The sequence below is a fragment of the Triturus cristatus genome, chromosome 6 (assembly GCF_964204655.1).
Source record: "Triturus cristatus chromosome 6, aTriCri1.1, whole genome shotgun sequence".
NCBI classification, from domain to species: Eukaryota; Metazoa; Chordata; class Amphibia; order Caudata; family Salamandridae; genus Triturus; species Triturus cristatus.
Genome location: NC_140589.1, coordinates 160,676,339 through 160,692,710, shown reverse-complemented (window position 1 = coordinate 160,692,710; position 16,372 = coordinate 160,676,339). Strand labels below are relative to the sequence as shown.

At 47.4% G+C, this 16,372-nt stretch overlaps 2 protein-coding genes across 2 annotated transcripts in view; one reads left to right on the top strand and one right to left on the bottom strand.

The window, feature by feature from the left end:
• XKR6 (XK related 6) overlaps positions 1 to 16,372 on the top strand; it is an 810,260-nt gene that overhangs the window by 580,934 nt on the left and 212,954 nt on the right. The gene's annotated exons all lie outside the window — the stretch shown is intronic.
• LOC146816566 (E3 SUMO-protein ligase KIAA1586-like) lies at positions 74 to 1,813 on the bottom strand. Its single transcript, XM_085609071.1, has one exon. The coding sequence runs from the start codon at positions 1,811 to 1,813 to the stop codon at positions 74 to 76; it is 1,740 nt and encodes a 579-aa protein (XP_085465197.1).

Below are 16,372 nucleotides of genomic sequence, written 5' to 3'. Positions count from 1 at the left end.
ACCACACTATACTGAGCAGCATTGCGTACAGTGAAATTCACCATGTCTTGAAAGGTGGTAAATAACCCACCCTTTACATGTTCTGCCACCACATATAGTCTCTGTACTGTCGAACAACATCTTCTGGTGTTTCGCAATCACCCAGGACCAAGACATTTTTATACTTTTCTACAAGTCTTTGTATATTCTCAGTCCCAAAATCAAAATGTGATTGTGCGGCCATTGCCTGGATTTCAAAACTTGCCCATTCTTTTAGCTCATCTTCAGGGAACCTTTTTTGCATGTGCTCACAAAGAAGGGAAACAAAAGACAAAATAGGCCCACTGTCAAACTCTTGCCTTTCCTTGTACAACACCATCAGATCTCTTACATTGCTGCTCCAAAAGACAGTGTCCCCCAAATACTGTTGCTTAACTTGGCCAATCTTTGCTCTTGCATACTGTACAGCTTCAACAGTAGTCAGAGAACTTTTTTGGAATAGTTTGCACAAAGATGCAAATTCACCCAGAATGTCATTAAGTACTGCAAGTGAAATATGGTAGTTGGAGTTTGATAGCTTTTTATAACAATATTTAGCAGCTGGATCATTCTCCTCAACTTTCTCATGCTGAAAGTACTTAAGAACAGCCTCGTAATTACGAATTAGTGCACCAACAGCAAAATGCCTTGAAAGCCACCGGACTTCATTCAGTGGTCGAAAAGAGACCACTTCACATTCAGTGACCGATGCAATTTCATCCAGCTTGGACTTCCTTGCAGGAGATCTGGAGAACACAGTGTAGACAGTCCTCAATAATGTCTCCATCTCTTTAACCATTGGAACCCTTTTCCAGGCATCATCAACTCCCAAATCTTCTCGATGGGCGACACAATGCTGCTCAACTAGATGAGGTATGGATTGTTTAAGGCGAGTAGCAACACCATTATTCTTACCCAGCATCACGGACGCACCATCAGATGTGAACATGACCATTTTCATAAGGTCCAGTTCATTGGCAGTGTAGAAATCTTTCACAGCAGTAGTGATAGCCTCAGCATTACAACTAGTCAGCTTCACTATGCCCCCAAACTGTGTTTTGTGCTCTGTTGATGTTACTGGTCGGAACTTGAAGTACAGGATGAGCATTTTTGAAACAGAAATATCAGTGCTCTCATCAATTATCAATGTGTGATACAAAGCGTTACGAAGTTCTGCCATAGCTTCACACTGTATCACGCTATTGATGGCCTCAAGGAACTCAAAGGCATAGTACTTGCTCCTCCAGCTGTCTGGTATCTTGACATACAAAGCTAGGTGGTCATGGATGTCTTGTACAGATAACATTGAAGTATTCATCTTGACTGCCAGCAGCAAGTTGTTGATGAGAATCTTTATCTTTTCAGGCACAGATCTTTGGCGTTCAACTACTTCCATTCTATTTGCTTTGTCAGTGGCAGTTTCTGTCAGCATTGCCCGAACTCCATAACCAAACCTGGCAGCAGCACTTCTGTTTCTCAAGATCACCATGGCAGACTCTTGTACTTTGCTAAGTAGATGGCGTTTCATGTAATCCAGTTTCCAGCCATCACTCCATTTCTTCCCTGTGGAAAAGTCACCAACAATTTTGGCTTCGGCACACGCTTTGCAAATCAAGCCCACGTCTGGACTGTATTGGAAAAGTTCCCTGAGTTGCACGCGGACCTTGCTTCGCGATTTCTGCGTCTCAGCCTCCACAATTTCCTTCATCCACTCTTCCTTGAATACAAGGCAACATTTCTTCCTTTGTGGTGACGCACTGCACTCTCCCAAAGTGACAGCTTTGCGCTTGAACATTTCCGTGCCCGCCGGTTTTAACCTGCTGTGCCACAAAGCCTGCAAGATAAGGGAACATGGCTTACGTTGACGCCTAGCTCATGAATGCAATCCTTTATACTACAATGATCAAGATGCGCCACAGTTTAACTGTACCAAACAATTACCTCTTCTGCTTGAACTCACGTACGCCTGTGTCAATGTATGGGGGTCTGGCACTACAATGATCAACATGCACCACAGTTTACCTGTACCAAACAATTACCTCTTCTGCTTGAACTCACGTACGCCTGTGTCAATGTATGGGGGTCTGGCTGCGAAGCCTGCAACAGAAGAAAACATGGGTAAGTATATTATACTACAATGATCAACATGCACCACAGTTTACCTGTACCAAACAATTACCTCTTCTGCTTGAACTCACGTACGCCAGTTTAAATATGTGGGGTTCTGGCAGCAAAACCTGCAACAGAAGATGCACTCCTTCAACTCTAGCAAACAATTACCTGTTTGTTCTGCCTGTACTCCCGTCTGCCTGTGCAATTGTATTCGTAGTACGATCTCCCAAACCTGCAAAAGAAAAGGGGTGCAGATTGTGATTCTATTTACCCAGCAACCCCCAACCCAACCAGGAACGTACACAGAATTACCTTGTCTTTGTGGGTACTCGCACCTGACCACTCCTATCCAAATACCTTACAGACTGGAAACCTGCAACTGAAGACAAGATAGTCAGCAAACGCTTGAAGAATCACAAAATATGAATGGGACGGGTCTAGAGACCCCAATAGAAAAATTGACCAAATAATTACCTGGGATTCCAGTCTAGGACAAACAGGCGTGTGCCAATGTGTTTCATTATTAGTATGATGTAAGCAGTACAAGAGTAATTCGGAAAAAATAAACACATGGGTGCAGTGAGTGGCCTCTGCTTTCAAAATAAAATGTTCACAAAAAAATGCAAGTAGGAAAAAAACCATGTTGCAAAACTACTGTAAGATTTTAGGTGCCATATCTTTGCAGCATCATTTAGTAACCTGTTGATGTACGCTTGTATTTCCCAAAAATATTCATAATGGAAAATCAGTGGAACCAGTTGAAATATGACTATGGGGAAAAAAATAAACTAGCATTGGCAAAGCCAGTAGGTCTGAAATGTGTGGTCAGCCTTTTGGTTTTGTCAATGCGTGACTTGTTTAGGCATGTTTTTTGTAAAACCTTATCGTGTGGGAGCTGCTGGGCCCTCACCATTATAACAGGCATTGGCAAACGCAAAAATAGATTTTGGTCTCCAAAAAAAAAGCACACATTGACACAAAGGTCATGGTTTACGCAAGCCCTAATTAAAGGCCCAATTAAAGTCTCAAAAGTGCATCCATGGTATATATCCTTGCATTAAGTGCATATATACAGTTTCCGTGAATTCACAAGAATTTACAGAAGTAGGCCAAGAAATAGTAGGGGCAAAATGGTCATGCAAATTGTTATGAAAATCAATGTGATTTACACTCTTCCATTTATTGCCAGACTTTACCCACCCTATCAGAATTTAGGTCAAACTCTGTCCCTTTATCCCTAAACCACATCCATCCCAAACAAACCACCCTTCCACTTGCAGTTTCACTTGCATTCACACCAAAAAAGTACAAAAGGCATTCCATACACCGCAACTCATTTCAGTTGAGAAACCTGGCAGTGAGGGACAGAAATAAAAATAAAGAGACCCCCCCCCGCTCCGCTGCTATGGGAGAAAACACCCAGGATATGGGTATCATAAGTTTTTTGTTGTTCAGTAACAAACTTCCACTTTGGGAGTTTCTTTCGGAAAAACAAAATATTTTATGTTTCTGATGAATGGACATCAATAAAGACGTAAATCGTCCACCAAACCTTTTGTACACTGAAAGGAAATGCCATGACGGCAGTTACTTTCGATTTACAGAGATTACCGCTGCCCCGACAGATAGTAGTCGCTCAGGATGGCGGAGGTAATGTCCTCCGCCACCATGACTGACCGTCTGTCAAACAGTAAACCAGGCCCTTGGACTTATTCTATCACTTTTCCTCTTTTAGAAGTCCTCCCTTGCAAAAAACCCAATTTTATCAGTTTTTGCCAGGGAATATTGTCATTACAAACTGCTGCTTTAATTGGAGCAGAGAAAGACCTTCAAGTCTGTCATCCGTTTCAAGATCACTATCTGTCCTCAGTTACCTAGCCCTTTCAACAGATTGTTTACTCTTGATTGCAGCCACAGTGATCACATTTAAATTAAAGTCAAACAATATAGGTAAATTGAAATAATAGGCTTAAAAAAAAAGTGTCTTTATAGGATACAGGATCATCAGCCGTCAGGTGTTCACATGATGTGGAGTCACCACTGCTAGCTCCAGAATTCCAATTGTAGCGCAATTTAGACAAATGTTTTGCCCCTTACCTGTAAAGCTGTTCTGAGCTAGAAATCTTAACGCTTTGCGTATGAAGACGACGAGTGATGGATAATGCAGAGTGGAGTTGAGTGGGAGTAAAGGTGATGACAGCGGGGTTTGACAAAACGTCCTGGTTTTAAGTTATATTTCGGAAATAAACGTCACTATGTCGGAATGCTAATTAGGTATGTTTGAGGTGCTGACAACTTCAAGCACAGAAAATACCGGTTTATGTCAACGCAATGGTGCCAACATCAGCTTTTTAAAAAAACATTCCTGACTTTCAAATACGACGTACACGGTTCAAAAACTGTTACTTTTTAATAATAATTGTTAATGCTAATTTGCTATATTTAAATGGATATCAAATAACCTGAAACGGCTTTCCATTGCGACCAAATTTATACATATGTCCTTGCACTGTTCCGCCAGCTACAGGTTAAAGCAAATCAGGGTGAGACATATGTCGGGCTGCGTAAACTCAATAGCAGATGCCCTTTTTCACCTACAGTTGGAGACAGTCAGAGAACTTGCCCCAGGGTCAGACCAGCAGGTGATGCCTTTTGTTTAGGTATTGATGGTAATCACAGCCCGTGAAGGGGCTCCGATTACCATCAATACCTAAACAAGAGGCCACAATCTTCCCCGCACCGCGCTTTACTAGCAAAAGAGTAGAGCCAGTTTAAAAACACAGCGTGTACTTTGGTACACGCTGTGATTTTAAACCGACTCTACTGTTTTGTTGGTAAAGCGCGGGGACGATTGTGGCCTTTTGTTTAAGTATTGATGGTAATCAGAGCCCCTTCACGGGCTGTGATTACCATCAATACATAAACAAAAGGCCACAATCAGTCCCGCGCTCTGCAGCAACACGCCCCAGAGGCCCCCCCCAAGCCGCCACAAGCCCGCCACAAGCCCCCAAGCCCCCAAGCCCCCTTACCTACACTCTCCACGACTCCTCGCCGGCACCACTGAAACAAGTGCCTGGTTTTTGCGCCGCTCGCTTCTTAAAGTGGCGGCGCGGCCGGCGCCTCTCGTCCTGAAATCGTTGTGCGCGCTCCACATCCGGGAGTGCGCGGTGACGTCGGCGAAGGTGCGCGCGCGCGCGCGCCTTAAAGGGAACGTAGCTTATAATAAATACATATTTTTTATAAATACACTGTGTGGTGCTTTTTCACTTAATAAATAGCAATAGGATTATGCTCTGGTAAAAGAAGCTGCTTTACACTCCTTCTGGAATAAGCCTGAAGGCTGCTTTCCACAGATACCATGGACGCTTGGAGGCCCCACTATGGAGTAGTCCTGCTCTGTTATAAGGTTCACCCTCAATAATAAGTGACCAGTAACTCAACTATCATGATCAACCTCTGACCTTCTCCACAAAAGTGATGTTCCAGTCCTGAAGGTCTTGCGCCTGCTCGGTCTGTTTGCTTCCTGCATACTATTGGTAAACCATGCACGCTGGCATATGAGGGCCCTCTAGTGGTGCCTCCGCAGACACTGGTTTCAACACAATGGGGATATTGAGGAAGTGGTCAGAATCTCCAGAGGCATCAGCGGAGCTGATATGGTGTTGTGTTCCAGGCAACCTGTCCCAAGGGAAACCATTTCAACCTCCTTCTCCGGTGGCCACAGTGATAAAGGATGCCTCCACTCTAGGTTGGGGAGCCCATCTGGGGGATCTGGAGGTCAAAGGCCTTTGGTCACCAGAGGAAAGATTGTTTCACATCAATCTTCTAGAATTGTGAGTGATACGTTTGGCTCTCAAGGCCTTTCTTCCCTCCCTTCACGGTCAGTCGGTTCACATCCTAACAGACAACACTACCGCAATGTGGTACATCAACAAACAGGGAGGAGTAGGGTTGTATCTTCTTTGCAAGGAAGCTCTGCGATTCTGGTCCTGGGCTCAGGACCATCAGATTTGCGTAATCGCTAATTATCTAGCCGGAGAACTGAATGTGCGTACGAACAGTCTCAGTCAGCAGTATTTGGCCGATCATGAGTGGTATCTCCATCCGGAGATGGTCCTTCATATTTTCAGGATGTGAGGGTTTCCTCAGTTGGACCTGTTTGCCACTCATGAGAAATTGCACTGCCTGGCATTCTGCAACCTCCAGTATCCGATGCGGGGAGCGGTAGGGGATGCGTTTCAGTCAGATTGGGGCTCACAGCTTCTTTATGTATTTTCTCCCATACTGTTAATTCATCCAGTTCGGAGAAAGATTCGCCAAGACTGGGCCCAAGTCATATTGATCGTCCCATATTGGCTGCGAAGGGTGTGGTACACAGACCTCCTTTATCTCTCATTGTACCCCCCGCTCCATCACTCTCCCAGCGCACACCTCCTCTTGCAGGGGCAAGTTCTACACCCCCACCTCTAGAGCCTGCACCTTCATGCCTGGAGATTGAACGGGTAAACCTGAGTTCTTTCTCTCTCCCTCTGGATGTGGTGGATGTTATATTATGGGCCAGAAGACACTCCAACAAATCTACCTCTTCTGGTTGGAAGGTCAGGTTTGTTAAATGGTGTGGAGAAAGATCGATTGATCTTTTGCAAGCCCATTTATCTGATGTTCTAAGTTTCTCTCTTTCCCTAGCACAGCACGGTTGTGCAGTGTCTGCTGTTAAGGGCTACTTGTCTACCTTGTCGGCTTTTCTCTGTTTACCGCATCAACCCTTGTTGTTTAAATCTCCCATAGTTATGAGATTCATTAAGGGTCTCACAAATAGGTTTTCTCCCACTCCTGTTATCATGCCTCAGTGGGATTTGAATTTGGTTATCACTTTCTTGATGGGCTTGCCCTTTGAACCATTACATAGTTGTCCCTTAAGGTTTCTAACGTTTAAAACTATATTTTTGGTTGCAATCACTTCTGCTAGAAGGGTGAGTAAGCTGCAGGCTCTTAGCTCCAAGCCTCCTATTACATCATTCCATGCGGATAAGATGGTTCTTAGGACCAGAGTTGCTTTCCTGCCTAAGGTGGTCACTCCTTTCCACTTGAGGCAGTCCATCACTTTACCCACTTTCTATCCTAACTAAGGAGGAGGAGAGACTTCATCGCTTGATCCCCAAGAGGGTAGACAGCTTCTACTTGAACAGAACAAAGGACTTCAGGTTGGCCGATCAACTCTTCATTGGTTATGTGGGCAAAATGAAGGGCAAGGCTGTCCACAAAATAATGCTCTCCAGGTGGACCATCCTCTGTATCAAGATCTGCTACGCCTTGGCCATGAAGGAGCCTCCTGAAGGTATTTGCGCTCATTCTACCAGAGCCAAGTCTTCTTCTTTGGCTTTAGCGAGAAGTGTCCCTGTGGTAGACATCTGCAAGGCGACAACTTGGGCCTTCCTCCACACTTTTACGAAGCACTATTGCTTGGATTTGCAGTTGATGAGGGACGGCCATTTTGCACGTTCTGTGCTGCAGGATTTATTGGTATAGGCAGACAGGCACCCTCTGCCGGGAGCGGGACGGATTGTGGATTCAATTCAAAAGGGGCGGAATCCACAGGCAGATGTATCCATCAGAAGAACAAGTTCCTTACCTTCAATAACACTTTTTTGGGTGGATACAGTATCTGTCTGTGGATTCCTCACTGACCCACCCGCCTATCTGCTTATAGCGAAAAATAATCAATGTATATGTTATATGATTTATTGTTGGAATCATGTGATGCTTGGCACTAGGAAATGTCTATTATGAAGAATTTCCAGTTTTGGCTGTGTTTGTATACTGTGTATACTTTTGGAAATGTTGTTGGTTCACCCGTGCAAATCGAAGACATGAAAAAGATGGGTGGAACTGACGTCAGCATGTCGACGAGGTCTTCTTATGGCTCCAATGACGTCACGCAGAGTTGCGTGCAGAGCCGTTCCATTGGGACATCCTCTTTGACGGGGGAGAGCTGAGGAGAAAAGTTTCAGTGGAATGCTACGTGCTGGGATAATTCAAAAAGTGAGGAACCCACAGGCAGATACTTAATCCACGAGAAAAAGCGTTACCAAAGGTAAATAACTTATTCTTCTAAGGCACATATAGGTATCTTCCAACCTGCTGGCATCATACCAGCCAACCAAATGCTTAGTGCCAGCCATTCAATAAAGGCTCTCTGTCCACTTGACATGATGCTAACATTTCGGGATGCTCTGTAAACAAGGGTCCTTCCTCTGGAACTCACTCCCTTTTCATCCATCCCTGTTCATCCATCCCTCAAATCCGACTTTCCACAATTGAGGAAAGTCTGGAAAACGCATTTGTTCTGATAGGCCTATTTACTTGAAAAAAAAGTGATCACTTTCAAATTCATGCATGAATATGAGGAGATGAGATACCTAGCCCCTACCAGCTCCTTCCCCCCTAGTACTATAAAAATCCCGTACATAAAATAAACACTCTTAAAAATATCAGCGTAGATCGCAATGTGGATATTGAATGGCCAGATGAGCACATTCTCGGTCAAATGGCCAAATGGAAAGTAACGCCACCAGCAATGTGAGAAGCCAATGTCATAGGGGGCCAAAACGGACCAGAGAGTTAATTTATCTGAAAGGCTGGGCTACATTTCGTACAGGTGCACGGCAGTGCACCTTAAAGACATGAGCCCACCAACATAGGGGGTGGCCAGCAACAAGGATGTAGACAAAAGATGGCAAGAGACCTGACAGGAGGAGAGTGTTGCTGTAAAGGCGGCATTATGCATTAAGGAGTGAAAACTGAATTCTTCCATTGCCTCATGTTGTTAAAAGGATCCAACTAGGGCTAACAAATCAAGGTTAAATTGGACCAAATTGATTACGAAGTACAATGGACTTAGGAATCGAGATGGAAAAAAGAAGAAAAAGGGGAAAACAGCCATGGGGCTAAACAAGTCAAGGTTGGCGGTAATCAAATGGTCATTATACATTTATAATACTCGGATCGTAAGGATGACAAGAAGTAACGGCCTTCCACATGGCAAGCCTTGGGACGACAAAAGATATGGTCAGCCAGAGAGGAAAGGAAGGAGATACCCCATATGCAGGGCCACCAGAATTATATGATTTTGTTGCATTATCTTCAGATTTTAACAACAACAAAAATGTGTGTCGAACTCAAATGGATCAGAAGTGTCTAAAAAGGGGGCAACATGCATTTTCCACACAGTTGAAGGCCCTTTTCAAAGGTTAACTGGTCATCTTTCAGTTGCTTAGTTCTGTATTTGGTTTTTAAACTAGTACTGATGATGTGCAATCTTCACCCAGACAGTGTTACCATGTGTAAAAAATGACAAAATATTGGAGTAATACTATCACAAAATAATCATTGCGCCTCGTAATTAGCTATTTACTTTGGCATAATTTAGTCAACCCTGCTGCATAATTTGATCCACCCCTACGCATAATCCCAGTGGTCCTGCCTATATGATAGACGCAGTACTTGCAGCCTATACTTTGCAGGAGGACAGATGAGACCATCAGTAGAGACTTAAGCCTAGAAGACGAGTAGAGGGGATCCTACAGAAATGGGCTGAAGTCTGAAGGGCATAGAAATTATCATAAGAGAACTAGAGCTGGGTAAGCCAACAAGTTAACAAGGAGAGCCAAGCCAGAACCGAGCTATGGGCCAGCTCTGGCTCTAAGAGCTCATACACAAGTTAAAAACTAAAAACACTAGTTGTCATGTAACTCATACAACAAACATCATGTTAGAGTATCATATGTTATCTTCCGAATTCCAGAAAGTGTATTTCTTTAACATGCGGAAACGTTTCACATTATTATTTAAAACTGTATTTATTAAGAGTAGGGGTTTTAAATATGAATAGAGAAACATTTCTGCTTCCTCTCTGAGCTAAAAAGCAAGTCAGTTGTCATGTATGCAGGTAGTATAGGTAGTCAGTCTAGATCATGGGTATTCGCAAACATTTTCCCAGGGGCCTCTAAGTTTTTAGTTTGTGATGTGACCAAGGGCCGCACTGATACCAGCACTTTTCTCCTCTGAGCCAAATTGTATGATCCTAGTCAATAGTTTTATTTCACTGTTCCTCTTTTTTCTTAATTATCACATAAGAGAACCTCGAAATACATGACGTGAAGATTATGCCGTACAAAACCTTCATTGTGTGTTTGATTTAATAAACTATAATTTTGTTCAAGTATAAGAGAAATCAGAGAGCACATAACAACTTTCTTGCCTTTTTGTTCACTATCGACATTGTTATCTGGGTGGGGTGAAGAATTAATGTTTCTAAATGTATGTTTGAAATTTATCACCTTTAAAAAAATACTTCTGAATGCACTGATATCTGATGTAGTGAGGTGAAACGGTTCTTCTGCACATGGGCAAATTACTTTTTTGAATTTAGAACAGACTTTATCATACTTTTACAGTTTTGGTGCATGATCGCAGAGGCCGCCGATCTTCCCCGAAGGGGGAGGGAGGCTCAGGGGCCGGCGCCATAACCCACGCCGAGCCAAAGGGGAAAAACCGGTTCTGGGCGCCTTGGGGCGACCAGAAGCAGCAAGCAGAAGCCCCCCCCCCACCTCTACCCCCCTACGGGTCATCATGGGAGCGCCAAACTCCCACCCCCGTCCAATGGGGGGGCTCGGCGAGGTATGAACCCCCCAATGGGGGCGCGTTACCTGAGTGACGGGAAGCGTGGGGGGGTTATAAGCCGCCGCTCCCCCAGGTAGCTCCTAACTTCGTGGAGCGGGGAGAGCGGCGCACCGGTGGTAATTTTCGGAAGGAGGACGACGGAGGGCAAAGTGCTGCCAGAGGATTGCAGGACCAGAGTCGTTGCCCGGGTGTGCCCCTCCTCAACTGAGAACGGCGTGGCGGAGAAGCAGCGACCCAGAGGTGCAACCAACGGAAAGCAGGTGCGCCCCTCCTCAACTTCGATCAGCCGGGCATCGCGTGGACCAGCGGTCTGGTGGGTGCAACGAGGAGCGGCTGCCGCGTGGCGACTGCCCTCCCGGTTTCCTACTCACCCAGCGCGGAAGGCAGTGCCGGAGCAGAGGGTGTCCGGAGCACGGGCTGCGGACCCGATCGGAGCAGGGTCTCCGCACAGCCTCGCGCCGCCATCGACGAGGGCTGGGCCATTGACCCGGAAGTCCCCCATCTCGTGCCGGTTTGCTTCGGTGTGACTTGGAGCCTCCCACCTCTGCCTTGACAAGAGCGTTGACTGCTGGCATCACTGCAGGGCCCTGGAGCTCTCCTCGCATGATTACGGCGGGCTGACACCCACTCCTGGCTGGTTACTTATTCTGGCCGAGTGTTTCCGGGTGAGGTGACGCCGTGGCCGCAGGAGCGGTCGGCGCATGCGCAGCAAGGCAGTGTTGCGCACAGCTGGTCCCGAGGGCTCTGGTGTCGGCGCTGTGGTGCCGCAGGCACGGTGAGCGAAGCAGAGGCACCGCGGCCTATTAATCAAAGTCGGAGACTCTCTGGTCCCGAGGGCTCTGGTGTCGGCGCTGTGGTGCCGCAGACGCGGCGAGCGAAGCAGAGGCACCGCGGCCTATTAATCAAAGTCAGAGACTCTTTCATTGACGCTGGTGATCTTTGAGGAAACCTGCGAGCGGCGGTGACCCGGCGGGGACAGTCCCTACCTGGTGGGGGAGTCGACAGTCCGAGCAGTGCCCGGCGGGAGGCGTTTCCGACCCTCCAGTGAGCATTGCATCGTGCAGACTTGATACCTGCCAAGACAGGCGGGCTGGGAACAAGGCATTTTAAAAACAAATAAGGACAGCTTCATTTGGTGCATCGGAGAGCGGCAGCACCCCGCCACTAGCGATTGCAGAAGGGCAACCGGAGGTGCTCACAGAGCTGCTAAGGCGCATCCGGGAGGCATCTGCAGTGCATGGCAGCGAGTGGCTGCAGCCACACCTGGGTCAAGACGGAGGCGAGAGGACAGAGGCCCGGGGAACGGACGAGGCTGGCCCATCTTCACCCAAGAAACGCAAGACGGCAGCGCCCGGGCAGGCCCAGAGGAAGGTCCCAAGGAAGAAGCCACAAAGGAGGGATCCGCCACCAGCGGGCACACCAGCAGGCGAACACAGCGGAGGCCCCGGCAGAGCGGCAGGCGGTGAGCATATAACGACCATTGTCCAAGAATGTTTAAAATCTATGGCTCCGCTATTGCTTAAAGGACTAGGGCAGGGTGTCGGGGAGACAGGGGCGCAGCACGCAGATGATGTGTCTGGCTTGCCTTGGCATTTAATAGACCCCGGTTGGTTGCGGCAGGCTAGATTGCACGGACAAGGAGGACAGGGTGACCAGGGCAACCAAGGGTCCCCATTGGCGGCATGGGGGTACACGGGCAATGTAAGCAGCCCAACGCTTGAGGCGACAGCCGTAGAGGCCTACACCAGGCCATCCCCTGGCCCCGCATCCCTGACCACAAGAGCCACTGGCTTGGCAAGCCTTATTCCTGTGGCGGTCAAGGAAAGAATATGGCGCAAAGAGTTCATATACATTTTTTCCCTGCTAGAGATACAGTTAGAAGGGTAGGACCTCACAACCTGCGACAAGAAGGAGGAAGACAGGAGGGAGAAGCGCGGCGCAAAGAAAGAACGAAATTTTGATAATTGGCTGGACGCGTTTAGAATTATGGCCTGCATCATAGTTGAAAAGATCCCACGCTGCGCAGCAGACTTATGGCTCTACGAGTCCAATATTTATTGGGCACAGAGACAATTCCCAGGTGACGCGCGGCTGGAATATGACAAGGGTTTCAGGTTAAAGATGCAGAGGCACCCAGAGATGGAATGGAATGAAGAAGACGTGTCCGGTTTTATACACAAAATGCTAGTGGCGAAGGAGGTGAAAGCTTGGGCGTGGAAAAATGACCAGTCCTTTCGGAGCTCCTACAGAGGGAGGGGGAAGTCTTTTCATAGGCCCAAGTTAAACACGGGAAAACCACCCTCGCCCAATGGTGCCCCAGCAATTTCCTGGAAGTTTGATGCCGGGGAATGCACGTGGGGTGCAGCATGCAAATTCCTGCACGCATGCTCCAGCTGTGGGGGCGGGCACCCGTCAGTGGGATGCCGGGGCAAGCAGGAGCAGAAAAGGGACAAGAAGGATAAGAAAAGAAAACACTAAGGTTGTTGCAACAGGGGGGGGTAGCACGGGGTTTGGGCGATTACCAACTAGCCAGATCCCCAATTAACACACATCAGCTGCGCAGGCTAGCAAACAAATACCCCAACAAAGCAGATGCGGCTGTCTTGGTGGAAGGTTTTGAGGAAGGTTTTGTGATACCATTCAGAGGTCCACTCCCCCTAGATGGGGCAAATAACCTGAAATCCGCGAGGGAGCACCCGGGGGCAGTAACCAAGAAACTGGAGAAGGAGAAGTCTCTAGGCAGGATAGATGGCCCCCTCCCCCTGCATTTGCGCAAGGGCCTGGTTATTTCACCCCGGGGGGTGGTCCCCAAGAAGGAACCAGGGCAATTCAGACTCATCCACCATCTCTCCTTCCCCGAAGGGTCGTCAGTAAATGACGGGATAGGTGCAGAGGCCTGCTCAGTTGGTTATGCATCGGTGGACGATGCAATTGATCTGGTGAGGGCAGCTGGGCAAGGGGCACTCATGGCCAAGGCGGACCTTAAGTCTGCCTTCCGACTGTTACCAGTCCATCCCTCCAGTTTCCACTTATTAGGCTTCCAGTGGGAAGGGGATCTGTATATAGATAAAGCCATGCCTATGGGCTGCGCAATATCCTGCGCATATTTTGAGCAGTTCGCCACCTTTATAGAATGGGCCCTACACGACAGACACTCAGAGGGGGGGAAACTCCACTACCTGGATGATTTCATGTTTACAGCCCCCCCCCCCCCCCCCGGTCACCAGTCTGTGGGAACACATTGGCAGCGTTCGAAGAGCTGGCAGGGATACTGGGGATCCCCCTGGCACCAGAGAAAACGGTAGGCCCCTCCACAATACTCACATTTTTGGGCATAGAGCTGGACTCAGTAACAGGGACTGCTGAGCTCCCGGAGGACAAAGTGAAGGATTTCAGGACAGAAGTATGTGGCCTATGCGACCAGAACAAAGCAACTCTCAAGGAGCTGCAAAGGCTGATTGGGAAGCTCAACTTCGCAGCCAGGGTTATACCAGTAGGTAGAGTGTTTGCCAGGCGCCTCACACAGCTGACTTCAGGCGTCACCCACAAACACCATCACGTCCGGCTAGGGGCGGGGGTCAAGCAGGACTTACTGATGTGGGACAAATTCCTCACAGACTTTAACGGCATCCTCATATGGAGGGAAGGCTGGGTAACGGCTAAGCAGATAGCCCTATTTACTGACGCCTCTGGAAGCACGGGTTTCGGGGCAATCCTCGGCAAGAGGTGGTGTGCAAGCCGGTGGCCAGATAAATGGCATAGGCTAGGCATCACAAGCACCATAACATTTCTGGAACTATTCCCTATTATAGTGGCACTGACTATATGGAAGCAGGAGCTAAGGGACATGAAGCTAACACTTTGGTCAGATAACAAGGGGGTGGTGCAGGCCATTAACAAAGGCGCAGCTAGGTGCCCCGACATTTTAAGATTAATGCGTCAGTTGATTAAATTGCAGCTGGAAGGGAACCTGGATTTGAAGGCCCGCCACGTCCCAGGGGTGGACAACACGGTAGCGGACGCCCTGTCCAGGTCACAGATGATTCGTTTCAGGGAACTGAGACCTGGGGCAGACAAAGCTATGACCCCGTTCCCAGCGCACCTGTGGGACCTGGGGGGGGTAGATCTATCTATACTGGTGAATCAAGCCCTCACTCCAGAGGCAGCTAGACGTTACAAGAAATACGCCACAACGGTAATGGAGATAGGGGGCGTAAGATCCCTGGCCGACAGGGACGGGACACGAAGGGCGGTATGATGTATTTAAAAATTAAGGAAATTCTAAAGTTAAGCCATGCAGGACACTGTAAATTAAATTCAATTAACCTTTAAATAAATGTGTGCCTGTTCATTTAACATCTTTTATTGTTAGTGCTGAGTGGAGAAAGCTCAGTGCTGCTGTTGATTTGGGGCCTCATGTAAAGGTCAGGGGGGCCACATGTGGACCCTGGGCCCTACTTTGTGTATCACTGGTCTAGATTCTTTTTAAAAATGGAGCAACTTTACAGGCTATTAAATCAAATACAAGACAGTTTTTGTACAGCAGGCATCCCGAAATCCGTTATTTGAAGGTGCAATTGTATGCGATAATGAGCTAAAAGGATGTACCCTGAAATAAAGTATTTGCCTAGGATCACACTATTTGTCAAGCTTGGACGCTGGGGCTGATCCAGGTTTTCCAGTTTCACACCAGGCAAGTCAGACAATAGATTTATATCTTTCTACCATCAAAGGTTAAAGGATATTGTTTTGTGCTTAATTATTGGAGTGTGAGATTAAAGTTTGGGTGACAGGCAAAAGCCACATTTAATTCTGCCAGTTTTACACGGCAGGAACCATGCTGCAGTCTCAACAGCGCTTCAGTGCAGACACAGACTACTAACCTTCTGTTTTTCGGCACAGGGAGATGTCCCGGAATTCACAGGATGCAGAGCTGACGCTGGGATTCGAACCGGCTTTCACACGTACATGGGGCTGCTGTAGCCCTCATGCCTTATCGGCTGTTGTGAAAGCGTCCGAAAATATGTGATTGTTTTAACTATTCTCATTTTGCCGTCCTCAGAACGGAACAGGTCATGTTTTTTAAAGAAGAAAATGCATCTATTGAGCTCCAAAATATGCTACTGCTGCAAAGCGCTCTGATTCCCCCGGGCCATGTCCGCGTTATATAAAATTGCAAAAATAAAAATAAATAAATTCAAATTGGAGCTATGGGTTAAACTCAGTGACCCGAGTGCGTGGGTTAAAAAGATGTGTTCACTAGAAAGTAGTTGTGAAAAAACAGAAAGGTACCTCGAGCAGTGAGAAGAAAATCTGATGAGCGCGCCTCTGCAAGCCAGGCGGCAGTGGCAGTCCTCGGTGTAATTCCCCAGCCTGCCGAGTGGAAGCAGATTCAGAGGGGAAACGAGGACACGGGAAGAGCCTGCCAGCTAACGATAATAATGAGGGCGCATTCGCCAGCTCGCTGTGCTTCACGGGCGCCGCATGATAGGCGCAGCCATGAAAGCTTCAGAACGGAGAGTTCACTCGATGAAAGCGCCTAAAGAGAAGCGTCGACGAG